At 38.3% G+C, this 23,442-nt stretch overlaps 1 protein-coding gene across 4 annotated transcripts in view; it reads right to left on the reverse strand.

Moving 5' to 3' along the window:
- The window catches only part of ABCA1 (ATP-binding cassette A1), a 144,985-nt gene that overhangs the window by 108,312 nt on the left and 13,231 nt on the right, over positions 1-23,442 (reverse strand). For 3 of the 4 annotated variants that reach the window (XM_088955395.1, XM_088955394.1, XM_088955396.1), the window contains 10 exons: positions 21,643-21,866; positions 21,439-21,499; positions 21,179-21,265; positions 16,304-16,536; positions 16,091-16,205; positions 15,915-16,004; positions 13,641-13,855; positions 13,451-13,563; positions 10,743-10,849; positions 3,881-3,943 (listed from right to left, as the gene is read on the reverse strand). In XM_088955395.1, coding sequence (XP_088811521.1) covers positions 3,881-3,943; positions 10,743-10,849; positions 13,451-13,563; positions 13,641-13,855; positions 15,915-16,004; positions 16,091-16,205; positions 16,304-16,536; positions 21,179-21,265; positions 21,439-21,499; positions 21,643-21,866 — 1,308 coding nt within the window. Of the gene's footprint in view, positions 1-3,880; positions 3,944-10,742; positions 10,850-13,450; positions 13,564-13,640; positions 13,856-15,914; positions 16,005-16,090; positions 16,206-16,303; positions 16,537-21,178; positions 21,266-21,433; positions 21,500-21,642; positions 21,867-23,442 lie in introns of all 4 variants that reach the window. The other variant, XM_088955397.1, reaches the window with a different exon arrangement.

Here is a 23,442-nt window from a genome sequence, read left to right on the forward strand (position 1 = left end):
CCTTACACCACTCGGCCACCTACAGCAGCCCTAACACCACTCAACAACTCACAGCAGCCCTACACCATTCGGCTACTGCACACACAGCCCTTTTTAGGGCAACAATGAACCTAGTTCTCTAGGTTCTAATCAGTACTAACTGATTCTTGAAGGGTTCCTACCCAGAAATACCAGCAACACAAGAGGACTAAATAACCAACCTTCCTTTGAGAGTATCAGCCAACCATTCACTGCTGAAATCACCTTCCTTGATGAAGAAAACTGTGCGCAGCAGAGAACAACGAACTGTGATGTCTCAGACCTAGGGCGAACCAGCTCTCTCCATTAACCAACTAGAAACGAAGAGGAGGGTGTCACGAACACAGCTGAGATGCTTTGCAAGCGGAAGCAGGTCAGAAACCTTGCTCTGATACCATGTTTTGGAGCAGCTACAGTAGTCCGAACCAGTGAAGAAGGAAGAAGAAGATGAGGAAGAAGACAAGAGAAAGAGAGAACAGGAGGGTTTAGTCGAACTGATTAGACTCCCATTCAGTCGACCCCCTTGTGTTTATTAGGTTCTAATTACACTTACAAAGACTAAACTGCCCTCACTTAAGTGTGGGGCAGAGTACTCTAATAAAACAGCCACATAAGCAAAGTACTTAACTGACATAAGATTACTAAATTACCCTTATTCGGCTCACTCTAACAACATGAATGTTCCCAAACCCTTTTGGAGTGATGCAGTGTTTACTTCTTGCTTCTTCATTAATCGGATGCCCACGTCTATTCTTGATGGTCATTCCCCATTCACTACCTTGTTTCCCACCTTGTCTCTGTTTCCTCTTTCTCCTCGAGTTTTTGGGTGTGTCTACTTCATCCATAATCTGGGCCCCGGGAAGGACAAGTTAGATGCACGATCCATTAAGTGCATCTTCCTTGGCTATTCCCAGACCCAGAAAGGGTATAAGTGTTACCATCCTAGTTCTCGATGTTCCTTTGTGTGTGTTGATGTTACCTTCTTTGAGTCTACTCCATTTTCCTTGGGGTCCGGTGATGCTTCTTCCCCCTCATCACCTCCCCCTCTTCCATTTCCAATTGTCGATTATGTTCCCCTTGTTCCAGTCGTGACCAAGTCCTTGCCTCGAGTGCCACCACATATTGAACGCCCACCTATCCAACAAGTGTATACACATCGCGCACATGTACCGACTGCTACTCGTCCAGCTCCATCACCGTCAACAGATCCGGCAGTTGTCTCCACACCAACCCTAAACCTAGTATCTAATCTTGATCTTCCCATTGCCTTGCGGAAAGGTAAACGCACTTGTACCCTTCATCCTATTTCTAATTATGTTTCACTCACTCACCTTTCCGCTTCCCATCGCCAGTTTATCTCTTTGTTATCCTCAGTTGTTGTCCCTAAGGATGTCCAGGAAGCCTTTGCCTCTCTAGGGTGGTGTTGTGCAATGGAAGAAGAACTCTCAGCTCTAATTCATAATCATACTTGGGACCTCACCACTCTTTCTCTTGGGAAGCAGGCTGTCGGTTGTAAGTGGGTTTATACTGTTAAGTATTTACCTGATGGTAGTGTTGAGCGCCTTAGAGCTCGATTGGTTGCAAAAGGGTACTACCAAACCTATGGTATTGACTACACAGAGACCTTCTCCCCAGTTGCTAAGATAGGTTCGGTTCGTGTTGTGATCTCTCTTGCTGCTATGTATGATTGGCCCCTCTATCAGCTTGATATCAAGAATGCTTTTTTGCATGGTGATTTGCTCGAGGAGGTCTACATGGAGCAACCACCGGGGTTTGTTGCTCGGGGGAGGATGGTAAGGTATGCAGACTAAAGAAGGCTATATATGGGCTTAAACAGTCTCCTCAAGCATGGTTTGGTAGGTTCAGTGAGGTGGTAAAGAAGTTTGGTATGAAACAGTGCCAAGTTGATCCTTCCGTCTTCAGCCATGACTCTCAGGCAGGAAAAATCCTATTGGTGGTGTATGTAGATGATATTGTTATTACCGGGAATGATAAAATGGGCATTGATAGGTTGAAGACTTCTCTACAAGAACATTTTCAAACAAAGGACCTTGGTAAATTGAAATATTTCTTGGGGATAGAAGTAGCAAGGTATTAATTTGTGCCAGAGGAAATATGTGCTTGATTTGCTGGAGGAAACAGGTTTGTTAGGTGCTAAACCAATTAAAACACCTATGGAAACAAATACTAGGCTGAGTAGTGATATGGGTGAAGTGTTTGAAGACCCTGGCAGATACTGGCAACTTGTAGGTAAGCTGAACTACCTAACCATTACCCGGCCAGATATTTCATTTGCAGTTAGTGTGGTAAGTCAGTTCATGCAGAAACCTCTGGTTCCTCATTGGGATGCGGTTCTAAGAATTGTGAGGTATTTAAAAGGGGCCCTTGGTCATGGTTTGATATACAAAAGTGGTGGAAAACTTGAAATAGAAGGGTATACTGATGCTGACTGGGCTGGTTCTATGTCTGATAAGAGGTCTACCACAGGCTATTGCACTTTTCTTGGGGGTAATCTGGTGACATAGAAAAGTAAGAAACAGACAGTCGTGGCGAGAAGCAAGGCAGAGGCAGAATATAAAGCTATGGCACATACTAGTTGTGAATTAGTGTGGCTAAGGAACCTTCTACAAGAGATAGGATACAATATTAACACTCCAATGAAGCTCTATTATGACAATCAGGTTGCAGTTCATATTTCTTCTAATCCGGTATTTCATGAAAGAACCAAGCACATAGAGGTTCACTGTCACTTTGTGAGAAAGAAGGTGCTGAATGGAGTGATAGACACTGCATACGTTAACACAAGGAACCAGTGGGCAGACTTATTTACAAAAGGGTTGAGCCGGGGAAGAGTGGACTACATATGTAACAAGCTGGGATTATATGATATATACTCAACAACTTGAGGGGGAGTGTTAGTGTAGGGGTATTTCTGTCTTTATACTTATGTTGAGGTTGTTGATCTGTAATATTATATTAGAACTAGTGTCCCTCACTTAAATAAGGGCACATGTGTCTTTTCCATTATGTTAGTAATATAAAACATGTCTGGCCGAATGGGAGATGTGATCTTTCCATAATTCGAACCAGACTTTTCTTCTCTCCTTTTCTCCTCCTTCCTCTCTCTCTCTCTCTCTCTCTCTCTCTCTCTCTTCTTTCTTCTTCTCTCTTCTTGGCTGTTATCAGACTAACATAACTCAAAGGCAGGCCGAATTATAATAGATATAAATGTATTTTGGCTATTGTCAAAACCTCAAGTGTCTTCCAAAGAGAAAAAAAAAGGAAACTATACCATGAAGTTAAAAGACTCACATAGCAAACTGAAAATATAAACTTTGGTTGAAATAACATGGAATGTAATAAAACATTAAGAAGCATTAAGAAGAAAACTACATCGATGTCAGAATGTCACAAACAAAAACAAAAAACATTTTGCTTAGAGTACCAGCAGAAGTGCTGATTTCTTAAGTCCTATTCGGGTTTTACTTACAATCAAAAGTATAATTAACATAGATCAAGAAAATTGTCTAAAAAAGAAAAATAAGTTGGAAAAAAGTGGCTCGTATGACTACTCCATCCACAATTAAGATCACAAACCAGAATTTTCAATAAATAATAAAAATATGAAACACAAATAGAGGCACCATTAACTACTACTAAACCCTCCAGTAATATTCAACAAAAGAAAATTTTAGTGAAATCCATCAAAAAACTTAAACATGGAACTTCACCTTCTCAATTTTAACTTTGAAGCAAAAGAAAACAGGTAAAACTCCAAAGGCCTCTACCTAGTTAGCATAATAAAAAAATAATAATAACTGATACAGAATCAAACATAAGTCAGAACCAAAAAACTGCTTACAGTAAGCTCTGGAAAGAGAATATCATGTTGCGGGCATATGCCCAAACTCCTCCGTATCTCATCCTACAGCACAAATATTAATTGTTAATAAAACTAAGAAGGAACCCAATTCTTCAAGAAAACTATACATGACAAAAAATAAATTAAAGAGAGAGAGAGAGAGAGCATTTGTGCATACTAATTCCAATATACATATTGTGGTATTACAATAAAAATCATCTTTTATAATAAAAAGAAAATTCATTAATAGAAAAAGATAGAAGAGATAAACAAAGATAATAACGCATCACCAATCCAAATATGAACAGCCAACATCCCATCCCACTTTCTAATCAGAGTGTCTACACCATATAAAATGCCCACCAAAAAGAGAAAAAAGAACCTATACAACCAACAATCAAGATCCTATCAGACATTCCTTTTCCCGACACACTCCAAAAACCCTCCAAACTCCAACTCTACCAATCAAACTTCCCTCCTAGCAAACAGCTGTGCACCAGACTCATATCTCCTTTTTTCTTCCTTGCACCTCCTCTCCCCAACCTGCTAGTTCAATCTTGTCTTAATAGAGTTCAAGCTCTTCAATTCTCCTTCTCTTCTAAGTCACCAAACACCTATTAAGGACCTCAGTTTAGAGTTTAGACAACCAATTGGGGGTGATAGCTCATCAAATGGTGAAGCCAGCTAAGGAATGTATCTGTCAGATATGATGGCCCCAGGTGTACTGTGCAATTTCACATATGCTTCAGCCACTTGGATGGCACTGTATAGGTGGGATAGGGCTACAAAATGCCCGTATTTAGTTAACCGATCCACAACAACTGAGTGTGATAGGTTTGTGGCGATCTTATGGACAGACTGATGGAAGCCCTTGTGGCTCCTAGAACACATCTAAGAACTGCTTCTGTGAGGTTTACAATTGGGTGCCATAGGGGGCATTACAGGTTTCCTGTTGAGAGCTAGACTAGGTGAGGCCCATAGGGTCCAGGTCATGACTCATGAACACAGGTTGCTGAGACTGATGTCCGGTCTTGATAAGGGCCTGAATGCTTTCAGATCGGGAACACCTTGGCCCATTTCCCTTCAAGTAAGATGGATTCCCATTTAAGTAGAATTCCATGGTCATGTTCTCCCAGTTTGTGCAACCATTGCACCCCTAAGATCACATCAGCCCCTGAGAACTGTAGTGGGTACAAGTCCACCTCAAACAAGTTTATTTGTATTTTCAATTGAAACCCCTTACATAGGCCATCACAAGCAATTCGGCCTCCATTGGCACCTGGACTAAAAAAGGTTAAGAGTGGTGAACTGCCAATCCTAGTTGTTTAGAGAGTAATTATGTCACAAGAATAAGCAAGCTACTGCTATCAATAAAAGCTAACACCAGTCGATCCATAAGAACCCACTTAATTCATATTGCCTAAGAAGAGATTTTTTTTTTTGATAAATGAATGGTAATTTATTCAAAGGAAACAAAGTGATGCTTACAATACAGACTGCCCAAAGAGAGGCACGAGCTAGTTCCTCTCCTCAACAACAACAAGGTACTACATTAGGCTCGGAAATGAAAGTTTACAGAGCTGCCCAGAATAAATGTTCCCTTGATACCCCTTGCTTAGCTAACCCATCCACTATGGCATTAGCTGTTCTACCCACCCACTGAGAACCAACAGTCATGTTCCTTGAAAACCACTTAACTTTCCTCATAATGTCCCTGTAGCACCAAATAACTGAATCTGGATTTTTTAACCAACCCACAACAACTTTGGAATCTCCTTCAATAAGAAAATTCTGAACTCCTAACTGATCTGCAATCTGAATGCCTTGTACCGCCGCTAGAAGCTCAGCTCTAATAGTCTCCTATACCCACGGAGCCTGAGAATAAAGCTAAGATATTTCTGTCTTTATCTCTCAGTACCCCTCCTATCCCTGATGGACCTGGATTTCCTTGGATGCTACCATCAAAATTCAGCTTTGTCCAGCCTTCAGAAGGAGGCACCCACACAGCTGGTACCCTGCTCTTCCTAGTACTGCTACTAGCCATAACTATCCAATTCCTCCATTTGTCATCAAAGGAGTATATTTTAAAGGATTCCAATGATCTAAGCCAATGGATTGCCCTGGTCAAAATGCAATCCTTTATGTTCTGAATATTTCTCTCATTCTCTTGGAAAATCCTCGCATTTCTTTCTTCCCCAATTGTCCACAGAGCAGCAGCTCTAATGCATCTCCACATTGTTTTACCAATCTTTGTGGGCCACACAAAGAAGGAAGGGTCAAAGAGATGATCTACAGTTGTAGCCAAATTCCACCTGCACCCAAACAAGGCAAAGATCCAGCTCCAAATAGCATTAGAAAAAGAACAGGTTAAAAGTAAGTGAGAGAAATCCTCACCATTAGCCCTGCAAATTACACACCAATTAGGAGACAAGCACATGGAAAGCCTTCTCTTCTGCAGTAGGTCTGAAGTGTTGATTTTCCCATAGAACACCTCCCAGCAGAAAATAATAATTTTAGGAAGTACAGGTCTAGATCAGATCTCCTTAGTTGGAAAACCCAACTATCCCAAGGAAGAGCAAAGGGACTCAAAGAAGGAGGCACACGTGAAGTAACCTTTTGGATTAGGGGACCAAATTCTTACATAAGATCCGAGAGGGTCCAGACAAACACTTCCAAGTAGTGACAAAAGGTCCGAAACACAAGAAAGCTCATGATTCCTCAAGCCCCGACGAAACCCAAAGTCCCAATTCAGAGAGGAAGGAAAAACAGATGTTGGAAGAAAGTGTGAGATTGCTTTATTCTTGTAACAAGAAAGGGAATAAAGAGAAGGGAAACTGTCCTTCAGGGCAGAACTGCCCACCTAGATGTCTTCCCAAAATAATACATAAGTACCAGAATTGACATCATACCTGATAAAGTTGAGGGAAAAAGAGAGGATACTCTGAATTGCTTTCCAAGGAGTTGCCAACGTGGCTCGACGAGATACACCAGCATCCCATCCATTTCGCGAACTGCCATGTATTCTTTATCACCTCATGCCACAGCCTCTCCTGTTCTAAGGGCCACCTCCACAACCATTTACCTAAGAGAGCTCTATTCTTCAAAACTAAATTCCCTAATCCCTTCCATTTACCTAAGAGAGCTTTATTCTTCAAAACTAAATTGCCTAAGGAGAGATTTTGCCTATTAAGGCCTGTAAAGAAATTTCAGGAACCCCCATCCACATTAACTCACCATCACCCTCCTTTTTTATGGGTTTTTAGGCCCAATTGGGCATTCATGTATGAGTCTTCCTTCTCAAGTAAGTAGACCTATTAGGCCTTGCACTTGTACCCAGGCCCAAACTTGTCATCACAATTGTAGCATAAGCCCTTCACCCTACGATATTGCATCTCAACCCGATGAGACATTTAAAGGGTATAGTGAGTTGGGCTGCTCCCTTTGGGTTGTTTGGAGTTTGGACCTATATGGTCTGATCTCAAACCAGGGTTTTTAAGTATTGGTTCAACCGGTCAGGTGAGCTTCTTGGCCCGGTTCAACTTTTCTTCCTATAGTTGAGCTAGGCCAGTTGTTGCCATGATAATGGTCGGCCTCCAGGCCTTCACTTCCAGTCCGATCTCCTCCTTCACCACACCTCCCCAAATAAAATTCCCCACCAAGGCCTTCTCAAACCAATCGGAAACCTTAATTGATATTTTCTCAAATTCAACCAGGTCTTCCTTCACCATCCCCATTTGTCTAAGTTTTGACAAAAGCTCATCAAAGTCCTCATAGGTTGTTGGTCCAAATCTAGCACAGAATGCCTTTTGTAAAATCAGCCCAACTACATTGGGGATTAGATGATCTAAACTACTGGCATCTCCTTCTAGGTAAATGGAAGCCCCCGAGACTCCTTGATATCCCAAAGTCTGATGGTATAAATATTTCTCTAATTTGAGTATCTAGGACAGAGGGTCCTTGCCTGAGAAATAGGCAAAGTCAAGTTTGACGAACTTGACAAGTGTTCTTAGGTTTTGTTTGCGGCCCTCACTACAAGAAGCCTCTTACTCATTCCCATGGCTTGCCATCAAAGAAAACTTCTCGAGCTAAGTCATCACTGCCACCAAAGCCACCTTAATCTCCTTCATGTCCCCTTCAAACCAAGCAAGCTAACCTCAAGTTGGTCAACCCTGTCCTCGATTGTCAACACCATAGTGTTCAACATGGTGGCTTTGATACCAAATGATGGGTTACTACCCACTAACAAGTGCTCCTTCGAGGATAGCACACCTCCTACAAAAAAAAGGAAGATGGAAAGGAAAATGCTTGTATTTATGCCCTCATAGGGATCTCTCCCATTTATACTTTTTATTGCAAAGTTGCAAATCGCAACTAACTTTTGATTCCCATGTGCAGGTCTCAACAGATTAGTTGATGTGGTGTGAGAATCTTCTAGTGTATACTCAGCCGTAGGATGTTGACCAGTGCTTCTAATGCTCAATCATTGTAGCTTTCTCCCCATCCAGTATCAGGACTCCTTTGGAATGGACCTAGGCTTCTAGGTTGGCTGATGGGATCCTAACACATTGCTTCGACCACCTATTGTTGTTGTTGAATTCTTTCAACCATATCATCCAGTCTAAGTTGTCCAAAAAAACTGGAGTCCTCAAAATTTTTTAAAATTCCCTTCCGTTCTCCTCGGATATTAGTGGGATGAAGATAAGGAAAAAAGTTCTATGGAGATGCACAAGAGCTGCTATAAGTTGGATAGTTACGGAAGAAAGGAATCAAAGGGTATTCCAGGATAAGGAAAGGAGTTTAAGTGCAATTCTGGAGGTTGTTACAATTAGAGTGATGCAATCGGTGAAATCCCTAAAAATGTTTGAGGATATTCCAATAGGGCTGCTATTGAATAGCCGGGAGGAAGTGACCGAATCAGCTCCAAGGAAAGTTGTCTTTACTCCATTGTGGTCTCGACTAGCTGAAGGGTGTCAACGAACGTAAAAAATAGAATAACAAATCAAGAAGAAATAGAGAAAACACCAAGATATAGCATGGTTCAGCTCAGTAGCCTACATCCACGGGAAGAGAGGGAAAAATATCCACTATGAGAACAAGAGATACATGGATGACCTCTCTATAGACTCACAACAAAATATCCACTCTCACTCAACCCTAATCCCACAACCAATGGCTTAAATAAGCAAAAGACCCAATTATATCAGAATTTCACATAGGCCCCTCTTCCTCCCATAAATACATACAAGTCCCTAGAATTTATCAACATTACAAATATACCCTTGTAACCTCCAGCACCCTCCCCAAAAGAAAACCCAAACACAACCAAATACAATAAATCTCTCTACAAAGGGTTTATAAAGTTAAATTTTGATGGAATCAATGAAGGTAATTCCGGGCCTTCAGGTATTGGAGGTGTATTCAGGAATGAGGGAGGACAAGTCTTGGCTTTATTTTCTGAGTCATTGAAGGTGACTCTAAGATAGTTATTGGCTGGTTGGAAAAAAAGAAGAGAATGGACCATGGGAATATGCAAATGAAAAAAAGAAGTTCAAATGGCTTTCAAGGGGTATGGTAGTGAGACATCAGTGGGTTAAAATGAGCGCTAACTCCTTTGTAGATGCCTTAGCTAAACAGGGGTGAGAAGGGCTCAATCTTTGCGGGCTACTGGGCTTGCTTGTAATTGTTTGTGCTTTTGTTTCTGTTGTCCTTGGGGAGGATTGAGAGAGCTTACCCATCCTCTTGGAGGTTGTAATTGTTGTTTTCTTTAACTATTAATAAAATTTCTGTTATTTATCAAAAAAAAAGATGGTGTTACACTACTTCTTCACTCCCATCCCATATATTTTCCCATCAACCCTTTTCCATACTACACCTTGCTCCACCCCAAAGTAACATAACAATTTACGTAGCAATGCAATAGTCATTTGCCCAAAAAATCATAAAGACCACAAATTGAATTGAAAAGTTCTGGGTAAGGTAAATGCAAATGTCGCTTTGAAGATTGTCCAATGGAAATCTAGCAATTGTGCGTTTCATGACCAATCAAAACTAGAATCCTTTTTGCCTTTTCTAATTCCATCAAGTATGGTATGGTTTCCTGCAAGAGTGTAAGATTATGAGAAGATCTTGGTTCTATGACTTCTATCAATGATCTCTTGTAAGAGTATAGTATTTATTTTTTGTGTTCCACCATACGAAATCATACCTGGATGGAGTGGGGATATCTGAGTCGTACTGGAAGACCATTATTTCAGGATAATATATTATTTCTTGTTTTTTGTTATAAATTTGCAGTTTTTTTCCATCTCTGTTTTATTTTCAAGTTGACAAACAAATATGAAAAGGATATATTAATAATGTGGAGAAGGAAAAGAATACAAGAAAGCAGGGACAGCAGAAGAAAAACAACTTTCAGGCCAGCATTACATCCACCCACCAGAACACCCCATCCCCCTCTTAGCCCATTGGAAAATCTTGGAACCCATTGGGACAATATGTTCACTCTGAAAGCCAAGACTGTGGCCTCTATAATATGAAACCATAAGTACCAAGATCCATCAGATTTATAGCATAGCCACAAACCAACTATAATTAACTGGATTGTAAACTTGATTTGATCCATTCACAGTCCTAATCATGGATGCCTGAAGAAATAACTATATGAACCATCAACCATGTTTGACCATAGAATTCATATATGGATAAACCATCAACCATATTTGATCATAGAAGTCATGTATGGATAACATGCAGCACAAAAACTAGTAATTTAGAAAAAGATTATTTGACAAGATTTAATAGGCACTTATATACCGGGGCAATTAACAAGGAGAAAAGTAAGCTTTCAAAAGATAAAATATACCATGTCAGTTAGGATATTCTTTCCAAAAACCAAAGCATCCCCTGAAGTAGGAGGCAAAAGGCCAACAAGCATAGAAATGGTTGTGCTTTTGCCAGCTCCATTGTGCCCTTCAAAGTAAAACAATCTAATCAGTGCAACCAATGCAAATAAAAAGGATAGAAATCTTATGTCATTTTTTTGGTAATAAATAAAAAAGAAAATTTTATTAAAGAAAAGAAAGGCAAATACAAGCAGGTAATAAGATATCACCCATAAAATTTCAAAGCCCAAGACCCATATGTCAGTCTCACCTTATCTCTCCCAAAGAGGAGGTTATATGCCTGAAATAAAGTTGATTTACCAGTCATGTGGTTTGAAGCTCTAGAGTCAATGATCCAAGGGGAATCAGATGTATGAGATGACACATGGAAAGTAGTGGCAGTGTTACCTGATGTAGACGCAAAGTAGGTAGAAGGAGTAGGGTCAAAATCAATGTGGCAAAGTGTCCTACCATATAATTCCAAGTGGTCACGAAAAGAGTTGATGATCTCTTCCTTGGGGTCAAAACTAGAGTGTCACTCTTGGAGTACCATGGGACCAATCTCTTGAGATGCCACATTTGCTAAGTTATATTTCTTCTGACTCTGCTGGGTTGGCTTCTTACCCGGATCAGATGCTGATTTCTTACTTAATTCTTGAGCCCATTTAGGCTTGCCATGGAGTTTCCAACATGTGTCTCTAGTGTGCCTGGACTTCTAATAGTGAGTGCACCAAAGCTTGTCTTTGTCATCCACTCTCTTCTGTGAATCACCCTTTTTAAAAGAGCCTCCAACATTTAAATTTCTACCTCCTCAGATTGCTAGTGCAACCAGCTCCCCCTCTGTACAATTCATCACACTTCTTCTACTCTCTTCAGACTGAACTAAGGCATAAATTTCCTAAACTGAAGGTAAGTTCTTACTTCCTAAGCTTTATACTATCATGGACTCATATGTAGGATTCAGCCCCAAAAGAAAAGCAAATACCGTTGTTGGGAAACAAGTGACTTGTAGGCCTTTGCATCTTCATCACACACCCGATTCACATTTTGGTAATGATCTAATTCCTTCCAGATTGATGTCAGATCTGAGTAGTACACAAAGAGACTCCTCTCCCCTACTTGCAAGTGGAGGATTCAACTTGTAATTGGTAAATCTTCGCATAGTGCCTCTGCTCTGAATAGGTAGATTTGGCTTGTTTCCATATTTCACAAGCTGTTTCAACCGACATAAATGTCTTTCTTACTTGTGGCAGCATGGAAACCAATAGCCATGACATCACCATACTATTTTCTTGGTCCCATCTGCCATGTTCAGCACTTCCAGTCTTTGATTCCTTCACTTAACCATTAATATACCCTATTTACCCTCTAGCAGTAATGTAAAGTTTAATTCCCCTAGACCATTCAAGGTAGTTTAATCCATCAAAGGGGATTATAGAAAGAAACTCATATCCATCCCCCCATTCATTCCATTTTGACCTCCTGAAGTCCCAGAAGTTGTGGAATTCTCAAAGGACATGATTCAAACACTTTTCAGTTTCAACACGCACCTTATGATCCCTCTAGAAGCGCACCAAAGATGCAGCCCACATGCACACACTGCAATCTGGACACAATCTGAATACAGACCAGCTTTAATTCTCCAAAAAGAAAAAGATTTTAGGTTGATTTTAGTGTTGTACTGCCTTAACAGTCACAATTCAACAACTTCTAGACCATCCAAACACATCGACTACCAGGAGGGGTCATAAAATAGTACCATCACACCATAAAGGTTAAAAAACAGGTCATCCACGACCTACAGGTTTTCTGTTTTCAGGTATGGGATCACACGATCCACAAAAAAGAGATTAGAACCTCACAACTTCACTGACGGCATTCAGCAGTATTGATTCATTTGTTTCTTTCTTGGTACACGACCAAGAGAAAAGAAAAAATAAAAAAAAAAGAACAAGTTTGTACCAGTCGTAGGTCAGCCTTTCTGATCTCAGTTGAAGAAGGCAGCAAGATAAGGAAGAGAGAACTTGTTTGATCTGCTCTCAGACCTAGTAGAACCGCTCTGTTACCATATTAGCAGAAGAGGAGCGGAGAAATAAGTAAGAAGAAAAGGGAGAAGAGAAGAGAAAGGTTTTGGAGTCTTCAAATCTGGCTGGCGGCGCCAGATTACATTATCATATATAGGGTGACTTTAATTAAAAGGGAAAAGACCCTTATGCCCCTGTTGTAGTTAAGAGTACATAAACAATGATAAAAAAACTATTTTAACTAGACCAAACAGACCCTCACTCAGCAGAATACAAACATAAAAAAATAAACATTCCAACAGGATGCAAATAGTTTGTCTAGAAGTTCTAAAGGATTGTTTGGAATACATCCATTTGGGTAATATGTGGGGCTGATGACTCCAATTAATAAAGTCAGTGGAGATTTAATATCAAATTAAATATTAATCATTGATAATAGTTAAAAGAACAAGATTTTTTTATCAGAAAAAAGAACAAGAAATTTATTAATTTGTGTCCTGAAAAAAAGGGAATGGATAGACATGGAAACTCAAACAAATTATCATCACTTACTAGTTAATGAACAAATTGCATCAACTCGAAAAGAAATGCAGTTAAAGAGTCACCTAATAACAAGCATAAGAAATGGAATCTATCCATCACAGAAACAATGTTAGTAAGCATACCCAGAAGAGCAAGAATCTGATTTTCGTATAAGGTAAGCTGTAATGAGTTCACAGCACAACATTTGCCCTTTTCAGTAACGTATACCTTATGCAGATTCCTGATTTGAATACATCTGCAAAACAAGTAATATGTATCAAAGGTAAGAAAGATGAACATCCAAACATGGAAGTCATAAAAATCAATACATACCTTCCATCAAGCTCTTGTTGTTTCATATCCAAGCTTATTGCTTCAATAGTAGGCATAGAAATATCATTAAACATGACACCATTATTGCAAAACTTATTGTTTACTTTAACCCCTAGACCAGATGCATCATCTTGCATCATGCTTTTCTTCTGCCGGTACCGACTCTTGAATAAAAAGTTCCATGGATAATGAACTCCATTCTCCCTAGGAAGTACCTGATTTGAAAATACAAATATTCCAAAGTTTCTCCATGTACAAAGAAGATATGAAGCATGAATAGAAATTTCCTTTCTTTTTTAATGCATATATCAAATTTATTGAAAGAAAAGAAAAGAAGTTAGAAATTACATATCAAAAAAAAAGGAAAGTAATTAGAAACATGTAAACAAAAGAAAATTTAACCAATCCAAAATAGACAAAACCAAACAAAAGAAATGGACATAAAGAGTCCAAAAGTTTTGAACTTCCAACTCTAAAGTAGCATATGAGTATATGACTAAACCTAATAAAAGTAATTTCTGTTACTGATCAGAAAAAAGTAGCGTAGAACTAAATGCTTTGAAAACTTATTCATGACAGACAACAACCTGATTAACAGTCATTTTGTAATAGCTTTTTCTATTAATAATGAGGATTCAGTCAAGATCAAAGTAGGAAAATTACAGAAAACAAAAACAAATAACAGAAAAATCAGACAAAAAACAATGAAGTTTGAACATGATCAGCAATGCTAGAGGATCATGCCAAAGAATACAAGCAGAAATTCTCTGGGTTACAGGATCTCCTAATTCTTTGGCAGATACCCCAGCTCGTAAAGGGGTGGGTAGAAAATATCTGTGTTGGGAGAAATATTCATTGGGTTAAATTTGTGTCAACTGTGGGGCTCTTAATGGAGCACAGGAATGGAAATATGTTAAGCTACTATGGGTCCTTGTTCTTGTACAGAAACATGTACTCCTTGTACATACAGCATCGTTTTCTATTTTCAGAATAAAATTCGACTTTGCTGATCAAAAAAAATAAACAATATTACAAGGCCAAGTCCAAGCAAACATGACAATTCTGACTCGGACATATTAAGAAATATAGTAAGACAACCACCAGAAAACCCAACAACCTTGCATGTCTAGAACATAAGATAAAATAAAAGGCCCACATCCAGATAAAGGAGAGTCATGTAAGTGGTAGCAAACGTAAAAACTGTTAGCCAATTCAATATGAACAAAAGGACTAGGTTGTGGTGATGGTAAAACTTAGTTTTAGGCTTATAACCTTAGTTTCTTTGCTTTGTTTAATGATTTGGAACAAGGTAATAATTTAAAAAGGTGTACCTATGCTTCTTTTGTCATTTTATAAAATATCATTCCATATTATTACATGTTTTATAATGTTTCCACCATGTCTATAACTTTTACAATATTTCCATACGTTCTGACATTTGACATGTTTCCTAAATCTAGATGACCAACAATTCTACTGACACTGACATTTTAAACCTTGGGTGGAGGTTGGAAATACCACTAATTTTTTAAGTTGAGAAAGCCGTTTGGAGGTGGAGGAAGATTCACAGGCAGTCATTGAGCGGATAATCAGAGAAAATATTCTAAAAACATAATAGACAGAAGAAGTCTATTTGTGGTGAATAGATATGAACTATTTGCTCATTCCCCTGCACTTATGGTTAGCCCTCCCCTCCAGTCTTTCCATGTACCCCTGTTAGTCTTCGGAAGTCATTTCATTTTTATCCTTTTCAAAGAATAGTTTCATAGATAGACTTCCATGGAGTTGTAAAACATAACCAGGTGCTGAACTGAACCCAGGTTCAATGGTAAAAGGTTTTAAAGATTTCATACAGTTACCCATCAAGTAAAAAAATTCATACAGTTGGATAACTTGGATAGTTTGCATTGGATGTCAATTATTATCCTCTGGCTTATTCTGAATAAACATTCGCCAGATTATTTATAAAGTTGTTCAACAAAGCCATACAAAAGGCCATTACTCAATGTTGGTCCCAGTTATCTGAGGTCTTAGGAAGGGTGGACTGGATCAGAAGCCTACACAGGGAGGCTGCTCCTTGGATATATTCCAAGAGACTGAAAAAGCTGGCCAAACTAGACAATTTGAATTTCTGATTACTGTACTAAAGGAAAATACTTTCAGCCCTGTGCATCATAGAGAATTCCCTTCCAAAGACAAGGAAGAATTGGCTCCAGACATCATGATGAAAGCATAAGCACGTGAAAAAGAAAAAGAAAAGCATGAAAGAAATACCTTATCCAGGTATAGACCAATTGCGCAGTATAAAATTGAATCAAGTAACATCATAATGAGAGAAACCAAAAAGTTAACTCCAGATGATGCCTACAGGACCATTGAACAGAAAGTTTAGAAAATAGAAATAACAGAGGAAAAGAACTGTGAAAACAAGATCATATGTAAAGATGTACCCGCCATATATTGCTCCAACGAACTCCAACATGAGCACGCTCATAATCAGCAAAATTAACCGTCCCAAGAGCAAATGCAGTAGGTGAAAGCAAAGAAGCAATAACTTTTAATATCCTAAGGCAGAGACTCTCCATATGAGTACTAATTGAAGCATAGAACTTTTAAGTACAAAAAAGAAATTTTAAGAAATTTGTATTAACATGAGTACTAACATAGGGACATCTGGATCATTGACTGTATAATAAGGGAAGAAGGCTCCAAGGAAAGCAAGCGTCCCAACTGCAACAGCTGTCTTTGCTCGAGTGAAGAATGTAGAGATCAAAAAGGAAAGCATGATTGCACTGAGTCCAAACAAAAAGAAGTACATGAAAACCACCGACTTATCACTATACTTGAAAAGGCTCCCCATTGTACTGATTGTTATGACACCAGAAGAAATGGCAAACTGTAAAATGAAGCAAAGTATGGAAAAGAAAAATGAAAACCCCATCAAAATGTCCTGAAATATAAACAAAACCTGAAAAAAAAAAATCATTGCAATATAACAACCAATGTAGAAGGAAGCAAAGCATGGAAAGGGAAATCACATCCCCCCTAAAATTTTATAAAATGGAATGAAAACCAGGAATTTATTATATTACAGTTAACAGCATACATGTGAGATCATAAACATCCTTGTCAGAAAAGACAACCCAAAAGAATATGATCTTATTAAGAAAATGATAAGTTTAGGGCTCATATTCTGGGTGCAATGCCAAGCTGAAACATATTCAATAGTCAGATGTGTCGAGAGTGGGAAAAAATAATATGTTCAAGAATTGCCACCACTAGCATGTGTTATTTCTGATTTCCAATAATGGTATGTCAAGCATTATTGATTATAATAGAATAACAATAGGTGCCTTTTTTACAATAGTTGCTTTGAACATTTTTAGTATGCCAAAGTTCCTGTAGTTCTTCATGATATCAGTTGTAGGATGAAAAATCCCATTATAAGATTTGTCATAAAGATTAGACCTATAAATGAACAGGAAACTATAGCCATTACAATAAAAATCTTAGTTTAACAAGAAATGGTAATTTTCCTTCCTCCAAATGAATAAGCAGCAGAGTACTTCAGAAGGCTTGAAGAATAATTACTTTGATGCTGTTGAGGAACAACCCTCCAAATAAGATCAAGAGATCAGCTCTTGGGGCTTGTGGCAATGCAAAAGTGACAATTCACAAATGGAAGATGTTAGTGTGATTATGACAATATTCTGAAGACCAGACCCACCAAACTGCTTGCACAAGAACCAGGCCCCAATACAGTTCAATGAAAACCAGCAGGTTCAAACAACTTTTATATTGAAACATCCAGTTAAACGGGAAAAATAAACGAAGTGGGCTCCTTTTCACTTCTATGCTGGATTAAGTTCTGAAACTAATACAAATAGTGGGAGTTTCTATTGAGGAAAGACAAACAAAGGGTGCAAGTCGGGTACCCAATTTGAAGAACTTACATTGCATTGGTACCCGATTTGAAGAATTTACAATGCATTGGTACCCAATTTAAAGAATTTACATTGCATTGGGCCCGAGTTTTTGGGCAGGCTAATCAAATTTGACTAAAAGCACAGCCCAAACCCACCCAAATTGCACCCCTATAACAAACAGAAGACAATGAAAGGCTCATCCTCTTTGCTCTTTGTTAGACAGTTTTGTATGCCCTTAGCTTCAATCAAAATTGATGTACTTTATGCGTTTATTGTAAATGAATAAAAGTGCATATTTGATTCATGTTCCCTTGGTATGTTTCTGTGTAATACCCTTAAACTGGACACTTATTGAGACTCGTGTTAGTTTAGAATGTTCACAGCCAGTGGGTCGGTCTGGGGAGACCTATCCTGACAAGGCTAACACTGTGGTGCCACCAAGTCGGTTCGGGTGGCTTGTCTCAGCTACCGAGGTGAGACCCTAGGCACATACAGTGTGGGATTAATTGAATCTTTGAACTAGACCAGATTTCCAATATTGCCCTGGACCTTGGAGATTGATGGGCAAAACTGAAAAGTTACACCCGACCCCTAGATTCGATTATGATACTGCACTAGGTGTCGGACCGGGCTGTCTTTGATGTACCAATCAGTGAGATCCTTAGCGGGGGTCAAAACCTGGGTATGTTGGGACAATCCGAGAATTCATCTGAGTGGGTGATCATAGTGACAGGATCAGCCCCTTTGTCGGACAAAGGTAATGATCGGGGATGCACTCTCACTGTTGGAAACCAAGACTGCCGGCAGTCGATTTCAACCGTTGAGATTTGTTTTGCAAAGTATATTTTATATGAGATATAAAAGTATATATATTATGGTTTCTAAAATGTTTGCAAAGGTTTTAATTCCCGGGATCCATATAAGTGGAGAGTGCAACACTGTTCCTTGCAGTCGAGGGAGAGGTCCTCTCTTGTCGGGCAGTGTATGATCATTAAGGGCTGAGAGGTTAAGTGTAAGACCATTGAGGATAATACCCGATGGGCTAATCTTGCATCTGCCCACAGTCCCTGGGTGTTACAAGGTGGCTTGGCCCAGGGACCACTTAGGGTAAGTGTTGGGCCCATAGAGCCCATTCGATGGGTTTCAGAGGGTGCACTGTCTTTAACAGTGTATTCGACCAGGCCTTGTAACAAAGGCTGGGCCGAACCCATGTGGTTGATGTGTAGATCAATGCTTGGGTCCCACGCCATACAAGGAAGCCCAACTGGGCAGCAGTTAGGAAGGTTAAGTGAGCACATAAGCTTAATGGGCCTAAAGCCCATTTCGAACTGGGCTATTTATTTAGTTAATTAAAGGGACGAATTCTGAGATGGATTAACAGATAGGATAGGGTCTTAATCCTATCCACTCAGAGAGTCAAGATCTGAATGTGATTCAGATCTAGAAACCTCCTAATGGGATTAGGAGAAAGTTAATCTAATCTGCAAATAAGATAAGGGTTTATCCTTATCACTAGAAGAACTAATGGGATTAGAAGCCGATCTTTTAAGTTAATAAAAGAATGAGGGGGCAGCAGCCTTTAGGAGATATACATCAGATCCTCTTTAGTGCTGAAATCAAGAAGAGAGAATTCTGCACCCTGCGAATACTCTCTTGCCGCCTCCCTGTTCTTGCCGCCCTATTTGCCAGTTTGATCTCCAGTTGTGGGAGAAGTCAAGATTGGATCTTGACATCAGCTCTTTGAGAAATGATTGAAAAGGAAGCTGTGCTCACGTACCATTCTACTGATTCTTGCGAATGACAGAGTTCTTGGGGAAGAACACTGCTGATTCTGCTCCATCCTGCATTGTGCCATCTTCAGTGGGAGCAGTCTTTGGATCCTTCCTTGGGCGTGAACACCTTTGTTGGGAGATATTACTTCTCCGTATCAGGTATAATTCTTTCATATTCCTTTTGGTTCAGATCTGGTTCAGTTTAAGGTTCAAGAATGATCATTGAAAATATGATTTTCCAAATAGGGAATGTGATTCCCAATTGAAGGGAGAGAAAAATTTTTGAAATTCGCCCCCTTATTCCGCAATCTTTGGGCGTCCATGGGATGGATCTCTCATCCCTTCACTCTTTCCCTCTGCCCCTTTTCTCTTTCTTGTTCCTCCTTGGTGTAAACTTCCTGTACACTTTTGTCTCAAGTTTAAGTTGTTATAAATCAAATAAAAAGTACAAGTGATAGCAAACAAGGCCAGAGACATTTTAATTTTAAAATTTAGGAGGCAGCTATATTAGAGGGACACTTCAAAATGGATGTCATAGCAATGTATCAAACTATCAATGTCAGACATGTGGACACCAACACCAAGAATGACACTTTCTTTTTATCAGTAACAGAAGATTCATTAATTAAGAATAAAAATACAGAGGAGAGGAGTTAAAATATCTTAACTCCCCAAAACAGTCAAAAATACACCCAAAATAAAGAGAACAATTACAACTGAGAGTCTGAGACCAAAAAAACAGAACTCCTATTGACCCCTCCCTAGCTAAGCCATCTGCAAATGAATTTGCACTTCTCTTTACCCATTTGCATCAAATTTCAATGTCCTTAGTCAGCCTTGAGGAGACTCTTTTTTTTCACATCTATAATATCTCACTAAAGAATTCCAAAATCTTAGGGTAGAATTGGACATTGATTCATTGAATGAGAAATTTATAATGTTTCACAATTTAGTGCAATCAACTTTTATTGGTTTAGTGTTGTTTGCATTAACATAACCTTTTTTCCCTTTTTCATTAATTATTCCACTATCCATGTAATATAAAAGATATATCATTCAAAATATAACTTCAAACTAGAGAACAGTAGCCAAGTCCCTGAATCCTTTTTTTCAAGATCGCCAAGTTTGACACCACATACCCAGGTCAGGTTCCATCATTTGTACTAGTATCCATGTAACAAAGCAAAAGAAACTAAGATCATACAACAAGAAAGGGGAAAGCAGGTCATAGAATGTAGGGTTGACCAAAGTCCTGAAAAAAAAAATTCTTTAAGAGAAAGTATATAGCATTAAAAGAGAGGAAAAATAGTACAAGAGAATGCTCAATGAGGAGCGAACATGCAAAAAAGACAAAGACCCAAGAACACCTAAGCCACAACCAGGACCAACGGCAGATAACAACCGTGACACTCAAGAACCAAAAAAAGACATTAGCCATGCTGGGACACCGAAAACAAGCCAAAAAAAGGGCCAAGCCGGGTCCCCCCTACTCAGGCCCAAGGAGGCAAGGAACAACCCTCCAAAAGAGAAGTTAAAGCAAGACACTTTCCCCCCTAACCCTGCCACGAGAGGTAATGGAAATACTCCTTGGTGTTACTGAAATCATGCCCTCTCTCATAGAACTCTGCCAAAATCCTGAAAAAATTTACTTATCTAAATTCGAGAATATGAAAATATATTAGTCATGAAATTGTATGATAATTTCAATTTCTGCATCTAGTTATATTTGTATGGACCCACATCCCCTTTTCGTATATGAATACTCGCTAATAGAAGTTACAAGTATCTAATATGAAGAACAACAAAAAAGGCAAAAAAAAACGCAACAGGAGAACTTTACCTGGAAAAAATATGTAATAAACCAAGAAAGATAGAATATCTCCTCTTTCAAGCCCATCATATAAAGACCTTCTTTAATCTTCTGTTCCTGAAACACAATAATTTGAGATATATAAATAATAAAAGCTGATGGTACAAAGACAATGATTAATAAATTTTAACATCTCAAAAAAATGTGAAAGCAAAACTCTAAATAGTTAGCTATGTTAACATATACTATTAAAAAATCACTTATATTTTATCTCATACTCATTACCAAACCTTCTCAAACACAGAATAGCTGATCAGACGAGAAATTGGGTAGAGAAATCCTAAAAGGTACCTGTAAATAACAATTTATTGCAACCAAAATAACTCATTAGAAATTAGAGGCTCATAAACATAGATTTTTATTCCACAAAATAATGCAACATTGCTGAAAAAATCAATGAAAGTGCAGGGATATGAAAGTTCAAAGTTACATACAGTACACCCATAACCTTCTTGATGATGAATTGAAACTCATCATCAGTGTATGCCCGAGTGGGAAATGGAGCAATCCTTATGTTTGAAGGACTAAATTGTGTCCAGGGAAGCTTGACAGAGGCAGTTCCAGATGAATTTAAAGACGGTTCGTTGTCTTCCAGGGCAATTTTAGCTTCATCTTGTTGAGAAGCAAATATAATAAATGAATCTATTACCTGCTGTAGCTGCAATAAGAATTAAAGTTGAAATGAAATTAAAATAAAACAATAAGTTGTCAAATCACTACCTGAAATACAGATTCAAACTTTTAAGAGTCACCACTTAATAATGTCATCATTAAATTCTATTCTAGAACTGATATAAACAGTTTTAAGCTAGATTTTGCAATTTAACCAAGCTATAAAGAATCAGATTAGAGAAGCTCTGCAAATTAAAATTTTATTTACATCATGTAGCAATTTTGTCAGGCTTGATTTAATAGATTTGAAAAGCAGTCAAGAAGACTGGATGTGTCCAAAAGAATGTCCATCATACACTCTTTGTTACACATGCAAATAAATTTACAACCACTCTAATTGTTTATTTTGGAACTAAAACTTCTTTCTGTTGCTAATACATATACAGACACACCATAGTTTTCAAAGTGCCAAGACAAGGCTAGGCAATAGAGACGCCTTGTGGCCTAGCCACCTAGGTGGGCACTTAGGCATCACCTAAGCAATAGGATTTTTGTTAATAAAACCCTAGGGTAATTCGCTATATTCCATAGCAAGCAGTCTTTCACTATTAGTTATCTATAATCTTCATAAAATATATAAACTTCATTGAAAACATAGAAAATCAACATAATCATGAAAAAAAAAAAAAAGTAAGAAAGAAAAGAAATTTCAGAAAATAGAGGGGTTGAGCCTCTATATTTCGTCCTAGGAAAAGAAGAAAAGAAAAGAAAGGATGAAAGAAGATGAAGAAGAAAATCAATATGTGTTGATTGGATAAAATCTTGAGCTCTTCCATGCTCATTGGTTCAGGTTTTGAAGTCTTTGAGTGTTCAAGACAGTATACATCTTGCTTGAACCCTAACAAATAAGAAAAATAATAAAAAGAAAATAGTATTTTAACTTAAACTGAATAAGTTAGTTTAATAATGTCTGTTTTATTATTATAATATCAGAAAGCTAAGAATATTGAAGTATCCAAGAGCACCGTGTAAAAAATATCATGGTGATTAAGCGAGCCGACCCTCCATGAGTGCATTGTCGCCTACATGTCACTTTACATGTTAAGCTACCTCGTTATTACCTGATTTCCAATGGTTAGGTAGTATATCCTTGAGGTAGTCTAATTTTTCCTATGATTATAGGTTGTTCTTGTATACCAAAACTAACTCTTTCATTAATAAAATTCTTTCAGTTCACTTATCAAGAAAAAAGTATATTAAGGGTCTGTTCGTTTCCTCTTAACTCTTATCTCTTAAGAGAAATCTTTTAACTTTAAGAGAAAATTGGTTGTTCATTTCCTCTTATCTCTTATCTCTTAAAGTGCAATCATACAACTTTTTGTTTTCCAATGATACCCCCAAAAAGGCAAACAAAAACTCTCATATATGGGATCAAAATGGATATTTGATAGTTTTCAGAATTCAGAACAACATTCTCTGCATTCAGAGTTTAGAGGAAAGAAAGTTTCACCAATACCAATATACCTCTTAATGTAATTATTACACTTTCAAATGTCAGACTTCAGAACAAATGAACAGGCCCTAAAACTAAAACTCTTTAGATCATCAGCCAAAAAAGAGGG

The sequence above is a fragment of the Nelumbo lutea genome, chromosome 7 (assembly GCF_056320005.1).
Source record: "Nelumbo lutea isolate HS-2025 chromosome 7, American lotus-T2T, whole genome shotgun sequence".
Lineage (NCBI taxonomy): Eukaryota > Viridiplantae > Streptophyta > Magnoliopsida > Proteales > Nelumbonaceae > Nelumbo > Nelumbo lutea.